At 36.1% G+C, this 17,267-nt stretch overlaps 1 protein-coding gene across 3 annotated transcripts in view; it reads left to right on the top strand.

Moving 5' to 3' along the window:
- Positions 1-17,267, top strand: part of FCHSD2 (FCH and double SH3 domains 2) — a 372,664-nt gene that overhangs the window by 323,357 nt on the left and 32,040 nt on the right. For all 3 annotated transcript variants that reach the window (XM_074304006.1, XM_074304004.1, XM_074304007.1), the window contains one exon: positions 491-652. In XM_074304006.1, the coding sequence (XP_074160107.1) occupies positions 491-652 (162 nt within the window). The remainder of the gene's footprint in view (positions 1-490; positions 653-17,267) is intronic.

Genomic DNA, 17,267 nt, shown 5'->3' with positions numbered 1-17,267 from the left:
CAAGGCAAATGGAAATTCCCAATGGTCCTTAAGGTACAATACAGATGATAACACCTCTTTTCTAGTGTTTTTTCCACTGATAAAAATAGTTTCAGATATTGAATCTTTGACAGTGCCAAAGACTTTGGTGGAAGAACTTATTTCTGGGTCTTATTTCATTTCTGGAGGAGGCAGTGACCACAACACCTGCAAAAGCAACTGATGGGTCATGTCTCCACAAGGATTGCTTCACTGGGTGATAAACCAATCAGTTTAATCAAGAAGCATTTATTAAGTAATTACCATATGCCAGGCACTATGCTAAGTTTTGGGACATTTTATCAGAAGAGACAAAAAGTACAAATATAAATTATATGCACAGTAAATATATACAAAATGAATGCACTATCATTAAATAAAAGGCAGTTAGGAAGGATTATAAATTGACATCAAACAAAAACAAAGTAATTGCTCCATTTTCTAATTCTTTTCTCTCCATTTGTCTCCATAGATTATTAAGCTGAAAGCTGAAGCACGCCTAGACCTCCTGAAACAAATTGGGGTTTCTGTAGACACATGGCTGAAGAGTGCAATGAACCAAGTAATGGAGGAATTGGAGAATGAGCGATGGGCCAGCCTTCCTGCAGTGGCCAATAATGGCTCCTTGCACTTGGTACTGTTTTTTGTTTCCATTATTGACTGGTCTTCTTACTAGCTGCTGCTGTTGCTGTTGTGTTGTGCCCACATGCTTAATAGGCAGGGTTAGGGAAAAGTTAAAGAGAGCCTCAGGATAATGAAGACTGATAGGCTTCAAGTTCCATTAAACCTCTGTTTCTCATTTGTAAACATGGATAATAGTATTATTAGCATTCTCTTCCCTCCCCTCCCTTCTTTTCCTTTCACTTTGGTAAAATGTTATACAAAATTTGGAGCACTGTAGTAATACGTAGTAGTAGCTCTTGTTTGACTAATGCTTTAAAATTTAAAAAACTTGCCTCCCATACCCCTGAGAAATCCAAAACCCAACCTCCTATCCTTGGCACTATGCATTCTCTGAGTGGCAGCAATTCTCCTTAATTGTTAGTATGAATAATTATAATCACTTCTCTAACTAGATTTTCTCTCATCTATAAAAAACAAAAAACAATCTTCATACCACTTTTCTGGTATGATTATTCAGAGGGAAGTACTTTGTGAACCAAAGTCTGTGAGAATGGAAGCTGTAGTTGTTACCACTCATCAATAGGAGGTGGCTTTTCACTCAGATTATGTATAACCAGCCATGCTCACTCGTGTTGCTGATCTCTCTTAGAAGTGAGTGAAATGAAGGATGTAACACAGGGTCTGAATGACTTCTGTGATAAAGGTTGCAAGTAGAGAGCAATCACACTCAGAGAGCAGAGACAGCCCGGGGACAAGAGGGGGAGCCCCAGAGGCTGGTTGGAGTCCTGGCTTCCGGCACACAGCCTTGGATAGTGAGGATGAGAACGTGACAAGGCCTTGTTGATCATAGATTTGATGAGTTTGAAGTTCAGCACCAGATGAGATTAAGAGCAAATGGTGCAAAATGTTGGGGTTAAGTCATGTGACAGATTCATAATGGCCATTCTCTTTACAAAAGATAGGTTTATTTATGAAAAGAGACAAAATGTTTACAGACAAAATAAAGAGACAAAAAAAGTGAAATAGATTTAGGAGAGTATATAGTTGGCAAGGAAAGGGGTTTTAACAATGGAAAAGACAAGTTCCCTAGGTAACCAGGAGAAAGGCATTAATTACATCATGAAGTAGAAGTATGTCACTGACAGGCAGGCTGAATCTATAGAGCCGTTTAGCACCCTAAAAGTGTTAGTTACCTATAACACCACAAGGCATGAGGGAGGAGGAGAATGAACACCATGGCAGCCTAATCCAAATGGATTCAGCAAAAATGACTTGGGCCAGGGGTAGATTTATCGGGAAAATTTAACCTTGAGATTTGACCTAACTTGGCTTTCTGACTGGATACAGTAAGGTGGAGTTACCCAAGACCTCCACAGAGAGGTGGGACTGTAAGGTTGAGCTGATCCCCATCAGTGCCCTTCCTGCCCTGAAGTATCATTACTTCAGGCTTTCTCTGCCAACCCCACCTAGTTATCCAGGATCTCATCAGATCCATTAACACAAATCATAAACACTCAGAAATATTCAACAATTTGCCCAAGAGCTAGTCAAGTCCAAATCACATGTGGACTTTGAACATGGGTCTTCTAATTCCAAATCCAGCATTCTATTCCCATACCCCCCCCCCCATACTCTAATAGTAGTCTTTAAGGATTAGAAAGCATATTACATTCATTATCTCATTTGAACTTTATAGTAATCCTCAGTGAGAGATATTAAAAATTTGAATCTATGCTTTCAAATCCATCACATTCCTACACTGTGCTGCTTCTCTTCTGTGTACAAAAATAAATTGCCTGATTTATTTTTAAAAGTATTTTGTTAATTTTGAGATCCTGAAAAAACTTGAACATTTCATTTTTCAAAGCACTTTTACATACAGTATTTTCTTTGGTCCTCTAGGTCATGTGGTATTAGGAGAAACAGTAGTATAGTAGTCTGACAAAGCCACTATAGGTCTGAGTCCAGCTGTGGGACCTGTGTCCTCTTAGAGCCTTGGAATTCAGCTAGCTCAGGGTAGGTTAAACCAGGTGATCTCATGGGCTCATTGGATATGGAATCCATTAAGCACCATTTTGATGGACGAGACCCAGAGAGGTAATTTGCCCACTATCTCTCACCAATTAGTAACAAGTAACTCTTGTTCTTTTTACTACTTCTTTTTTCCTCCCATACCATTCAGTTATCAGTAGTCTTACTGGAAAAATCAAAGATCAAAATTAGAATTCCTGGAAGGTTCGTCATCTTCACATTTAGTTTGTTTTCCTGTTGGGAGAACATTTGCATGATGAAAGATGAAACTGCCATGTGGGTGTACATTTGTTGACTTTGAATGTCTGTGGGAAGATTTTATGTCAGATTTATTTCTAAATCACTATTAGCTATAATGATGTAAGTGGGTGGCTGGTTTTTTTGTTTTGTTTTTTTTTTTTTTTTACTCGGCTCCTACAGACTCAAATTAGTAGCCAACTTGGCTCAGGAAAATGGGAAGGTTGTTTTTGTTTTTGTTTTAATCTTTTTTACTGGACCAAGGACTCTGGGCCATGATTGAGGCCTTCCCATTACTGGGGCGTGGTATCTTCTATTCATTCATGTTGTGTAGTTGTCCCTGGCTGTGGGTTGGAGAGAGTCTGGGACCTTTGCCATAAATGAATCTTAGCCCAACAACTTAATTTGTATTTCTCTAGACCAGGACCTTTACTGGTCAAGATAAGTCCAGGGGAAAAAAAAAAAACATAGGATATGAAAAGACCTTATTTCTCTTTTTTATCTAATTTTGCATTTCCAAGCTATCATACTTATCCCTTTTTCCTTAGCAGGTATTCAAAGCTTTCTGTGACTCTTAAAAGTTTGCAAAGCATTTCTTTAGCAATTCTACCTGATAGGGAGTATAAATAGTATTATTCCCATTTTATAGATGAGAAATTTGATCTGACTATCCTAGACATAGTAAGTATTAAAGCCTCAAACCTGGATCTTCTAAACTATAAATTTGGCACTAGTATGATGACCCTCTTCCTGTTGTACCTATCATGTCAGCCTGGGCTCTCAGAGAATTTTGGAGCTACCTCAGAAAGCAGCTGGTCCAGTTCTTGTCTGAAGTACAGATTCCCCAATAGCTCCCTTGATGACTGCTCATTCAGTCTTGGCTTTAACCTGCTGAAGGACCTGTTCCATTATGCAGTGATACCAGTGCGACAAAGTCTGATTGAGCTGTCGCTGTGTAAAGTCACACATTTGGAGCTGAATGGGACTTCATAGACCACCTATCACAAACCCAATCTCTACAGTGGAAGATAAAAGACAGGGAGATTTCATCACTTGCCCAAGGTCATGTAGGCCAGTGCTGTGCAGATGGAATTAGAACCCAAACCTTTGAATCCAGAATCATTACTCTTTTTCTGCTGCATCATATTTTGCTCTCTGGAGGCAAAATGATTTGTCCAGGATCTTGGGGGTAATTAATAGCAGAAGCAGAAAGCTGAGCCCAAATGTTCTGATTTACTTTGATAATAGCCAGTAATTATACAGTGCTTTAAGGTGTTATCTATCTTATCTGACACTTACAATAACCCTATAAGATAGGGTCTCCAAGTTATCAATGTTCCCATTTTACAGATGAAGAAACTGAGGCTCAAAGAAATTAAATAAATTGCCTGTTGTCACATAGCTAGTATCAAAGGCAGAATTTGAACTCTTGTTTTCCTTCCTCTAAGACCAGCACTCTTCTTTGTAGCAATCTTTTCAACATTGAAAGCCAGTGATGATAGTTAACTCTATGAGAAAGGAACTCTAGATATTACAAATGAGGAAACTGAGGCTCAGATTAAATAGCTTGTTTCTTGTCATACTGCTAATGTCAAAGAAAGGATATGAATTCAAGTCTTCTTCCTTCAATACTAGCATCCTCTTCATGGAAATCTTTTAGATAATAGAAGGTAATATGATATTTAAGTGGCTTTTTTTTTTTTGAAAACTTAATTTTTTTTATTAGATGTTGTAAGGTTTTTATTAGATTCATATGGCTTCCCTGGCAAGACTCTGATAAGCTAATAGTGGTAATTGTAAATATTTTCACATTAATAAATCTTAAACTCTGTCTTAATCCTATAGAAATCCAAAGTTGAATGAAGATTATAGAATGGAGTCCAAACTAAAAACTTGATATAGCCATAGGCATGTTTCATGTAAAGGAAGATGATACCAGGTCAATATCAGATCAACTCTCTATAGGCTTGCTCTTTAATTTGCTTTTCTGACTAGTGGGGTTAGATTTGTACTTACAAGTGACCCTTTGTATTTCCTCTTTAGGACCAACAATATACATTTGTAAGATCACTGGCCAAAGTTAAATGCATTTGTGAATAATAGCTAACATTTATATGGTGCATATAATAATGTTCCAAGCACTATGCTAAGCACATTACAGTTATTTCATTTGATTCTCATCGAGCTAGGAAGTAGTTGTATTTCCATTTTACAAATGAGAAAAATGAGACAGACAGGTTAAGTGATTTGCCTAGTATCACACAACTAGTTAAGTGTATCCAAGACCAGATTTTAATTCAGATCTTCCTGACTCCAGGCCCAGTGCTCTATTAACTGCAGCATCTAACTGCCTAATTTCATTGAAAGCATGTAAAAATAATTAATTTCCACCCTTCTCAAACCTGTGTACAGGTTTGGCTATACAAGTACCAGCCTCTAACCACAATTTCATATCCTTTGAAAACTGTGACATAGTGACAACTCCTACACCTGGAAGTCAGAGAAGCCGGTGATGAGCCACCATCACCATGATCAAGATGAGGGAAGTAATGTCCAACTCTTCTCCCCTTTCCTAATAAGACCACATTTATAATATGCCATACAGTTAATTCTACATACTTCATTTTGAGAAGGATTTTAACAAGCTGGACTGCTTCTAGAAGAAAATGACCTAGAATAAGCCAAATCAGAACTATTTTAAGAAACTGAAGTTATTCAGATGGATAAAGAAAAGATTTGCTGAAAAACATTTCAGGCTTTAAATATTTGGGAAAGAGAGGGCAGATTACCCAGGGAGCAGAACTAAGGCCAGTGAAGAAGTCATAGATAGACATTAGATTAATTAGATTAGATTAGATTAGATTTAATGTTAAGAAAAAACTTTCCAACAATGAGAATTGTCTAAAAGAACTGGACTTCCTTAGAAAGACATGAATTTCCTTTCATCTAGAGTTCTGTTCAGATAGATTATAGAAATATAAATGTAGAGCTGTACAGGACACTGATAGATGACCACTAGTAATTTCTAAAGGAATTTCATACAGTAAGTTGTATTAGACAAGTTTTGAGCTCCTTCCAACTTTGATTCTCTGATTCTGCTCTTCCCAATCAGGTTAGGAAATGTATCCTATTCTCCTAAGCTCACACAGGTCTCTCTGATTTACTTGGATTTGATGACAGCATCCACCCTACAGGTCAATTAAGATCAGCCCTCCCTTCACAATGCAGTTGATCAGACTGGGCACAATTCAATAGTGTCCATCATCATAAGCAGTGATGAGTATGAGTAGGTATGAGTAGGTCTGGAAGGAATTGTTACCTGGGCTTTCAGTTTTTCCCTTGTGTGGATACCACATCCTCAAATTTTTTTATACAAGCTAAAAACTTCTCTGATACACAGCATTTGGCCCAGTACCATGATAGATGCCAGTCCTTGAGCAAACTGCCAGGTTTTAAAATGTAGGAGGTTAAAAATCTTATTTTAGTTTCCCTGTATTTCCTCAGTGTTATATAGTTCAAATTCATTTGCTTTTATAAAAATATAATTGTACCTTTCCAACTTCATACACTATACAGTATTCAGCTTAAAATGTCTATGAACTCTACCTAAAATTAAATGACTCCCAATCTATCAAATATACTTCATTATCTCCTGCTTCTGTCCCTTTTCTCACACAGTTCTTCCCCCTCTTTTTTTTTTTTTTTTTTTTTTTTTGAGGCTGCGGTTAAGTGACTTGCCCAGAGTCACACAGCTAGGAAGTGTTAAGTGTCACATTTGAACTTGGGTCCTCCTGAATTCAAGGCTGATGCTCTATCCACTGCACCACCTAGCTGCCCCCCCCCTCTTCTTTTTCATAATCAAATTATTAATTCATCTTTTGAACTCCATCTCTTCCAAGAAACCTGTCCTGATTTCTCCCAGAACCTCTCTTTCAAAAATTCCTTCTTTAAACATTGATAAGTTTCTTGTGTGTTTATCACATTCTAAGTCATATTTTAGCCTGTATGGGTCCTAATCTCCCTTACAAGACTATAAACTGTATGGCTATAGACACGTCCTTGTTGATTGGTTACTTATTGTAAAACAACTTGAGGTGCAGAGGAAGGGAGTATCAGACTTAAAGTCAGGGAGACCTAAATTCAGGTCCTACCTTAGACACTATCTATGTGATTTGGGGTAAGTGATTTCTTTCAGCCTCAGTTTCTAAATCTATTAAAAAGAGCACCACCTCTCAGGGCTGTTATAAGAATTAAATGAGAGACCATTTGTACAGAGCTTTGTAAACCATAATATGCTCTATAATTGCTCATTACTATTTATAAAGTATCTTCTCACAATATACTGAGTTTTGAAGTGTATTATCCTTGTTTACAGATGATAAAACTGATACTCAGAAAGGGGAGATCCTCAATCTGTCACTTACCAGATATGTGAAGTTGTTCACGTCACTCTCTGAATCTCAGTTTCCTCACCTGTAAAAACTAGTAAAATAAGTCTGCATTACCCATTCACAGAGATGTTGTGAACACAGAGTGTTGTAAAAACACTTTATAAAATTTTTAACTGTTCTAAAAATGGGAATCATAATTGCTTTTTCTTTGTATTTGCCCCATTGCTGAGAACATTACTCCTCAATACCATAGTAAGCATTTGATCTTTGCCAAATTATGTTGAATTGATATGAATCTTTTGACAGACGGAATGAGAAGAAGAACCAGGAATATTTGGGGAGGACAGATGTCATTTTGGCAGGTGATTAATAAGAATTTGCTTTCTCTTTGCAGCTCACTTTCCCTCCCATTGGATACACTTTCAAAGTGTTCTGTCAGAGCAGCTAATTTCATCTGTGAAAGGAACTCTCCCCCAGCTTGTTCCTTCTAAGCTCTTCCAATATTTTGAAATATTTTCCTCTGCTAATCAAGTCCTTCCTTCCTTCCCAGACCCCCAAGCCTCCTCACAACACTGCTCTTTGTATCACTCTAATGCACTTCTCTTATAAAATTCTCTATTTAGTTCTCTTTTTTTTTTCACATCTTGCCCTATGGTGTGATGGCAAGGAATATGCCTTATATAAGCTTTGTATGTACTTCAATCTGTGAGCAGATTCCTTATGGAATCTGACAAAACGAGAAAGGGGCAGACAGGGTCTCCTTGTGATGATAGTCAGCTGGCTCAAGAGTTAGTGGAAGAAACATACAGTTTGGGGACCAAATTATTTGTTCCATTGTAGATGCCAACAAAAGCTTCAGTCATCATGTTAGAATTTAGTGCCATCTGGAAAATGTGGCTAAAACCACAGTTATGTATTAACAGCATAATTGGAAAATGTTCACACTGCCCAGAAGAAGATAATTATTTTTTAAATACGATAGTCTGTTTACTTATAAATGGTAAAGGAACATGGACATTGACTCACTATTCTCAGTACTACAGAGTCATTTAACTGCCTCCTCTGTTTAAGGCCTTTGGCTTAGCACCAGGGAGAGATGATAAAGGAGACATTCTCCCTCACCCTAAAGAATCTACATGCTGATAGGAGGCAAAACACATGCACAGACAGGATACTTTGCATTTTTTTTTTTGGTGGCCCATGAGGTATGTGAGGTAGTTCCTAGGAGAAAGGAGATAGAGCTAGCCCAAGGGACTAGGAAAGACTTTCTGTAGGAAAGCCTCTGCTGGTGAAAGGAAGGCAGCTCATAACTGTGGAAGAAATACTGTACTGGCTGTAGAGTAGAAGACTTGAGTTCGAGGCCCAGTTCCCCTATTTCCCAGCAGGGTGACTCTGGACTAATTGCCTTATCTCTCCTCTGAGCCTTGGTTTCCTATTTTGTAACATAGAAATCAAAATTCTTGCCAACACAACATCGCAAGATCATTGTAAGAAAGTTGACTCACAGGCTGTAAAGCATTGTATAAATGAGAATTTGAAATTCCAGGCCCAGTCCTTGGCCTGGGATTCTTCAGCAAAGGAAAAAAGTGTCAAACTCTGGGGCTGCATGGAGCTCCTGCTCCAAAACAGCTTCAAGAAGAGGCCTAAGTGCTCTTTCCACACCATCCCTTAAGATTATAAACCAGCATTTATAGACATTTGACATTTCATGTGAAGAACTCCAGGCTGGCAAAGGAAATAATGTCACTGGATCAGCACCTCAGAGGAAATAAAAGCCCACGTCAGAAAAACTGTGTTCTCATCATCAGTCATGACATTGGTGAATATGTGTTGGGAAAATTCAATAGCAGCATTCAGATCAAGAAAATAATAGCTGAAAGAAGCAACAAAATCTAGACCCAAATGGAACAGCCCTATGCTTGGCCACCACCCCTCCTATATCATTTAGAGCTCAACTGAAACCAGCAGTTGGACCAAAATCTCCCCTGTGAAAAATAACCTTTCACCTGAACCTCAACTGGATGACATTAAAACAAAGTTGAGAGCAAAGGTTGAAATAATTGAACAAACAGGTAGTAGATGGGGGAGCAGTTTGTCAGACCCCAAAAGCAACTGGGCAGTGATGATGAGGACAGTCCCAGCAGCCAAGGGGAAGAGTCCCCATCCCCCAGGCCTTGCCTAAAATTCCCCATTGGCAGTTCAGTCACAGAAATCCTGTGACCATGGCATCAGATGGCTCGGGAAATAACCAGTGGATGAACAGCCTACAAAATGACTTAGAATTGGGTATGTCAATTCTCAGATGATGAAATTGAAACTATATCCACTCATATGAAAGAGTGTTCCAAATCACTACTGATCAGAGAAATGCAAATTAAGACAACTTTGAGATACCACTACACACCTGTCAGATCGGCTAAGATGACAGGAACAAATAATGATGAATGTTGGAGGGGATGTGGGAAAACTGGGACACTGATACATTGTTGGTGGAGTTGTGAAAGAATCCAGCCATTCTGGAGAGCAATCTGGAATTATGCTCAAAAAGTTATCAAACTGTACATACCCTTTGACCCAGCAGTACTACTACTGGGCTTATATCCCAAAGAAATACTAAAGAGCGGAAAGAGACCTGTGTGTGCCAAAATGTTTGTGGCAGCTCTTTTTGTTGTAGCTAGAAACTGGAAGATGAATGGATGTCCATCAGTTGGAGAATGGTTGGGTAAATTGTGGTATATGAAGGTTATGGAATATTATTGCTCTGTAAGAAATGACCAGCAGGAGGAATACAGAAAGGCTTGGAGAGACTTACATCAACTGATGCTGAGTTAAATGAGCAGAACCAGAAGATCACTATACACTTCAACAACAATACCGTATGAGGATGTATTCTGATGGAAGTGGAAATCTTCAACATAAAGAAGATCCAACTCACTTCCAGTTGATCAATAATGGACAGAAATAACTACACCCAGAAAAGGAACACTGGGAAGTGAATGTAAATTGTTAGCAATACTGTCTGTCTGCCCAGGTTACATGTACCTTCGGAAGCTAATGCTTATTGTGCAACAAGAAAATGGTATTTACACACATATATTGTATCTAGGTTACATTGTAACACATGTAAAATGTATGGGATTGCCTGTCATTGGGGGGAGGGAGTAGAGGAAGGGGGAGATAATTTGGAAAAATGAATACAAGGGATAATATTATAAAAATATATATAATAAAAAAAAAAGAATTGGGTATGTCAGACAGTGGCCTCTATAACTAGCACTAAAGCTTCCCGCCTCCATCTCTGTTGGGAGACCACTCTGAAGCAGCAGGACACTGGCAGAAAGCTCACGACCAAGCAGAGTGCTTGGGGAATTAATGGGTAGAGCTAAGCCCTTATCAGAAGCCAAACAGGAGTATATTGGTATATATTCTGTGAATAATCTGTTTTAAAAGTTTTACTAGGTCTGTAGAAAAAGTAACTGAGAGGATTTTGTGGTGGTGTTTGATTAATGGTGTGAATGAAAAACCTAAATAATTGGGGTGGGGGTTATTCAAAGGTTGAGTGATATGGTAGTCTCCAGTTTGAACGTGTATCTTCATTGCTGAGGCAAATTATTTGGCCTTTGGGAGGAAAACAGCACCCCAGAGTGTATTAAAGCTTTTTCAGATCATTGACCATGTGGAGATGAATGCTGACAGGCCAAGAGAGACAGGCTTAAGCATGAACTTTCAGAGGCAGAGACAACGTGGTATGGGATCTAGTCCAAGCCCCTCATTTTTGTTTTTGTTTTTCCAATAATGGTTTTTTATTTTCAAAATCTGTTCAAAGACAATTTTCAACATTCACTCTTGCAAAACTTTGTATTCCAAACTTTTTCTCCCTCCATCCTCCTCAGTCCTTTCCCAAACAGAAATAAGCCAATATATGTTAAACATGTGCAATTCTTCTAAAAGTATTTCCACAATTATCATGCTGCAAAAGAAAAATCAGATCAAAAAGGAAAATAAAATGAGAAAGAAAATTTTAAAAAGCAAAGCACCAATAAAAAAGTGAAAATACTATATTGGAATCCACATTCAGTTCTCATAGTCCTTTCTATGGATGAAATGGCTCTCTTCATCATTAGACCATTGGAACTGGTCTGAATCACCTCACTGTTGAAAAGAGCCACATCCTTCAGAATTAATCATCACATAATCATTGTTGCTGCTATGTATGGTCTCATTTTTCCCTTTTTTTATTAAAGCTTTTTATTTACAAAACATATGCATGGGTAGTTTTTCAACACTGTCCCTTGCAAAACTTTCTGTTCCAAGTTTTTCCCTCCTTCCTCCATGCCCTCCTCTAGATGGCAGGTAGTCCAATACATGTTAAATATGTTAAAATATATGTTCAACTCAAAATATGTATACATATTTATAGAGTTATCTTGCTGCACAAGAAAAATCAGATCTAAAATGAAAAAAAAAAAACCTGAGAAGGAAAACAAAATGCAAGTAAACATCAATAGAAAGCATGAAAATGCTATGTTGTGATCCACACTCAGTTCCCACAGGCCTCTCTCTGGGAATAGATGGCTCTCTTCATCACTGAACAAGTGGAATTGGTTTGAATCATCTCATTGTTGAAGAGAGCCACATCCATCAGAATTGATCATCGTTTAGTCTTGTTGTTGCAGTGTACAATGATCTCCTGGTTGCTCTCATTTTACTTAGCATCAATTCATGTAAGTCTCTCCAGGCCTCTCTAAAATCATCCTGCTGGATTGGCTAAGATGACAGGAAAAGATAATGATAAATGTTGGAGGGAATGTGGGAAAACTGGGACACTGATGCATTGTTGGTGGAGTTGCAAAAGAATCCAGCTATTCTGGAGAGCAATTTGGAACTATGCCCAAAAAGTTATCAAACTGTGCATACCCTTTGATCCAGCAGTGCTACTACTGGGCTTATATTCCAAAGAGATAATAAAGAAGGGAAAGGGACCTGTGTGTGCCAAAATGTTTGTGGCAGCTCTTTTTGTTGTAGCTAGAAACTGGAAGATGAATGGATGTCCATCAGTTGGAGAATGGTTGGGTAAATTGTGGTATATAAAGGTTATGGAATATTATTGCTCTGTAAGAAATGACCAGCAGGAGGAATACAGAGAGGCTTGGAGAGACTTACATCAACTGATGCTGAGTGAAATGAGCAGAACCAGAAGATCACTATACACTTCAACAACAATACTGTATGAGGATGTATTCTGATGGAAGTGGATAAAGAAGATCCAATTCACTTCCAGTTGATCAATGATGGACAGAAACAGCTACACCCAGAGAAGGAACACTGGGAATTGAATGTAAACTGTTAGCACTATTGTCTTTCTACCCAGGTTACTTATACCTTCGGAATCCAATTCTTTCCATGCAACAAGAAAATTGGATTTACACTAATATATTGTATCTAGGTTATACTGTAACACATTTAATATGCCTGTCATCTAGGGGAGGGACTAGAGGGAAGGAGGGGAAAATTTGGAAAAATGAATACAAGAGATAATGTTGTTAAAAAAAATTACTCATGCATATGTACTGTCAAAAAATTTATAATTATAAAATTAATAAATAAAGTAAATAAATAAAATAAAATCATCCTGCTAATTGTTATTTATAGAACAATAATATTCCTAGCATTCATATACCATAGTCCATTCAGCCATTCTCTAATTGATGAGCATCCATTCAGTTTCCAGTTTCTAGCCACTACATAAAGGGCTGCCACAAACATTTTTGCACATGTGGGTCCCTTCCCCTCCTTTTAAGATCTCTTCAGAAAGGAATTTTAAAAATCAAGTAAGAGAAGAAGAGGAAAAATTGAGAAATAAATGAAAATGAAGAAAAAGGAAGCACAAAAAGCCAATTAGGAGAATGCTTTAAAAAACAAATATGGCAAAAAATGAAAAAGGAGATGCAAAAAGTTAATGAGAAAAATAATGTATTCAAAGTTATAATTCAGCAAAAGGAAGCTAGTGACTTCATGAGAAACCAGGAAAAAATAAAATAAACCAAAAGAATGAAAAACATTGTAAACAATATGAAATTCTTCATCAGAAAAACAATGAACTGGAAAATAGATCCAAAAGAGATATTTTTAAAAATTATTGGTCTACCAGAAAACCATGATAAAAAAAAATCCTAGACATCATCTTTCCAGAAATTATCATGGAATATTTACTTAATTAGAATGAAAAGATAAAATAGAAATTGAAACTCAAAAAAAAGAAGGAAAAATAGTGATTCAGAACACCTTTTCATATGACTAGAGATGGTTTCAATTTCTTCACCTGAAAAGTGTCTGTTCATATCCTTTGACCATTTATTAGTTAGAAGATGGCTTGAATTCTCAAAAATTTGAGTTAATTCTTTTTTTAGAAATGAGGTCTTTATCAGAACCTTTGAATGTAAAAATGTTTTCCCAGTTTATTGCTTCCCTTCTAATCTTGTCTGCATTAGTTTTATTTGTACCAAAACTTTTTAACTTAATATAATCAGAATTGTCTACTTTTCTTCTTTGGTCACAAATTCCTTCCTCCTCCACAGATCTGAGTAGTAATCTATCCTATGTTCTTCTAATTTGTTTATAATATCATTCTTTATGTCTAGATCATGAACCCATTTTGACCTTATCTTGGTATATGGTGTTAGGTGTGGGTCAGTGCCTAGTTTCTGCCATACTAGTTTCCAATTTTCCCAGCATTTTTTGTCTGATAGTGAGTTTTTATCCCCAAAGCTGGGGTCTTTTGATTTGTCAAACACAAAATTATTATAGTCATTGACTGTTTTGTCCTGTGAACCTAACCTATTCCACTGATCAACTACTGTTTCTTAGCCAATACCAAATGGTTTTGATGATTGCTGCTTTATAATATAATTTTAGATCTGGTACAGCCACCTTCATTTAGTTTTTTTTTTCATTAATTCCCCTGAAATTCTTGACTTTTTGTTCTTCCAGATGAATTTTGTTGTTATTTTTTTCTAGGTCAATAAAATAGTTTCTTGAGAGTTTGATTGGTATACCACTAAATAAATAGTTTAGGTAGTATTGTCATCTTTATTATATTCACTCAACCTGTCAAAGAGCACTTGATATTTTTCAAATTATTTAGATCTGACTTTATTTGTGTGGAAAGTGTTTTGTAGTTTTGCTTATATAGTTTCTGACTTTCCCTTGGCAGATAGATTCCCAAATATTTTATACTATCAACAGTTATTTTAAATGGAATTTTTCTTTGTATCTCTTGCTGTTGGATTTTGTTAGTGATATATACAAATGCTGATGATTTGTGTGGATTTATTTTGTATCCTGCAACTTTGCTAAATTTGTGGATTATTTCTAAAAGTTTTTTGTTGTTGTTGTTGTTGTTGTTGATTCTCTAGGGTTCTTTAAGTATATTATCATATCATCTGCAAAGAGTGATAATTTGGTTTCCTCATTATCTACTCTTAATTCCTTTAATCTGTTTTTCTTCTCTTATTGCCAAAGCTAGCATTTCTAATATAATATTGAATAGTAATAGTGATAGTGGGCAACCTTGTTTCACCCTTGATGTTATTGGGAATGGCTCCAGTTTAATCATCATTACATATGATGCTTACTGATGGTTTTAAATAGATGCTACTGACTTTTAAGGAAAAGTCCATTTATTCCTATACTCTCTAGTGTTCTTTAATAGGAATAGATGTTGGATTTTATCAAATGCTTTTATTGCATCTAATGAGATTATCATATGTTTTTTGTTAATTTGGTTATTGATATAGTCAGTTGTCCTAATAGTCTTCCTAATATTGAACTAGCCCTGCATTTCTGGTATAAATCCTACTTGGTTGTGGTGTATTTCCTGGAGATGGTTTTCTGTAATTCCTTTACCAATATTTTATTTAAGATTTTTGCATCAATATTCATTGGGGAGATTGGTCTATAATTGTCTTTCTCTGTTTTTGTCCTACCTGGTATCAGTACCATGTCTGTGTCATAAAAGGAATTTAATAGCAATCCTTCATTACCTATTTTTTCAAATAGTTTATATAATATTGGAGTTAATTATTCTTTAAATGTTTGGTAGAATTCACATGTAAATCCATCTGGTCCTGGGAATTTTTTCTTAGGGAGCAGATTAATAGCTTGAGTTTGTTCTGTTTCTTTTTTCTAAAATGGGACTTTAAGGAATTTATTTCCTCTTCTGTTAATCTGAGTAATCTGTATTTTGGAGGTATTCCTCCATTTCACCTAGGTTATCAAATTTATTGGCATAAAGTTGGGCAAAGTAACTCCTAATTTCCTCTTCATTGGTAGAAAGTTTTCCCTTTTCATTTTTGAGACTAACAATTTGATTTTCTTTCCTTTTTCTAATCAAATTAACTAAAGGTTTATCTATTTTGTTGTGTTTTTCATAAAACCAACTTTTAGTTTTATTTATAAATTCAATAGTTTTTTACTTTAAATTTTATTAATCTTTCCTTTTATTTTTAGAATTTCAAGTTTGGTATTTGATTGGGGGGGGTTAATTTGTTCTTTTTCTATCTAGCATTTTTTTTCCCTGAGGCTGGGGTTAAGTGACTTGCCCAGGGTCACACAGCTAGGAAGTGTTAACTGTCTGAGACCAGATTTGAACTCGGGTCCTCCTGAATTCAGGGCTGGTGCTCTATCCACTATGCCACCTAACTACCCCTCTATCTAGCATTTTTAATTGGAAGACCAATTTATTGGTTTTCTCTTTCTCTGTTTTGTGCAAGTAAGCATCTAGATATATAAAATTTCCCCTTATTACTGCTTTGACTGCATCTCACAAAGTTTGGTATGTTGTCTCATTATTGTCATTCTCATGGATGAAATTATTGATTGTGTCTAAGATTGTTGTTTTATCCATTCACTCTTTAGGATGAGATTATTTAGTTTCCAATTACTTGTTGGTCCATTTTCTCCTGGCCTTATATTGCATGTGATTTTTATTGTATCATGATCTGAAAAAAAAAATGCATTTGCTATTTTGGGATTTCTGCATTTGATTTTGAGTTTTTATGCCCTAATACATGGTCAGTTTTTTTTATAAGTTCCAGTAACTGCCAAGAAAAAAATTAACTCCTTTCTGTCTCCATTTAATTTTCTCCAACAATCTATTATACCTAACTTTTCCAACATTTTGTTTACCTCCTTAACTTCTTTCTTATTTATTTATGGTTCGATTTATCTAGTTTTGAGAGAGCAAAGTTGAGATCCTCCACTGGTATAGTTTTGCTATCTATTTCTTCTTGCATCTCTTTTAACTTCTCCTCTAGGAATTTCCATGCTAAACCACTTGGTGGTTTAGTATTGATATTGCTTCATTATCTATGATACCCTTTAGCAAGATTTCTTCCTTATCTTCTTTTAATTAATTACAATGAATGTTCATTTTCTTCCCTGAAAGATCATTAATTAATTAATATTCATAACAGAAATATAATTTTCAAGAGTTCTTTCCTTTTTACCTTTTTATACTTCTCTTGAGTTCTGTTTTTGGAGATCAAATTTTTTTTGTTCAGTTCTGGTCTTTTCATTAGAAATAGGTGAAATTCACCTATATCATTGAATGTTCATTTTCTTCCCTGAAAGACAATTAATCAATTAATTTAATTAATTAATATCTTCTTTTAATTAATTAATTAGATCTATCTTTGCTTTTATTTGATCTGAGATTAGGATTGCTGCCCCTGCTTTTTTCTCTTTACCTGAAGCATAATATTTTCTGCTCCAGCTATTTACTTTCACTCTGTATGTATCACTATGTTTTAAATGTGTTTCTTGTAAACAATATATTTTAGGATTCTGGCTTTTAATCCAGTCTACTATCCGCTTCAATTTTATGGGTGAGTTCATCCCATTCATATTCAAAGTTATAATAACTAATTCTGTATTTCCTGCCATCTTATTTAGCCTAGATTATGCTTT

This window comes from Sminthopsis crassicaudata, chromosome 3 (assembly GCF_048593235.1).
Source record: "Sminthopsis crassicaudata isolate SCR6 chromosome 3, ASM4859323v1, whole genome shotgun sequence".
NCBI classification, from domain to species: Eukaryota; Metazoa; Chordata; class Mammalia; order Dasyuromorphia; family Dasyuridae; genus Sminthopsis; species Sminthopsis crassicaudata.
The sequence above is the reverse complement of the archived record's forward strand: the minus strand, read 5'-3'. Positions and strand labels throughout refer to the sequence as shown.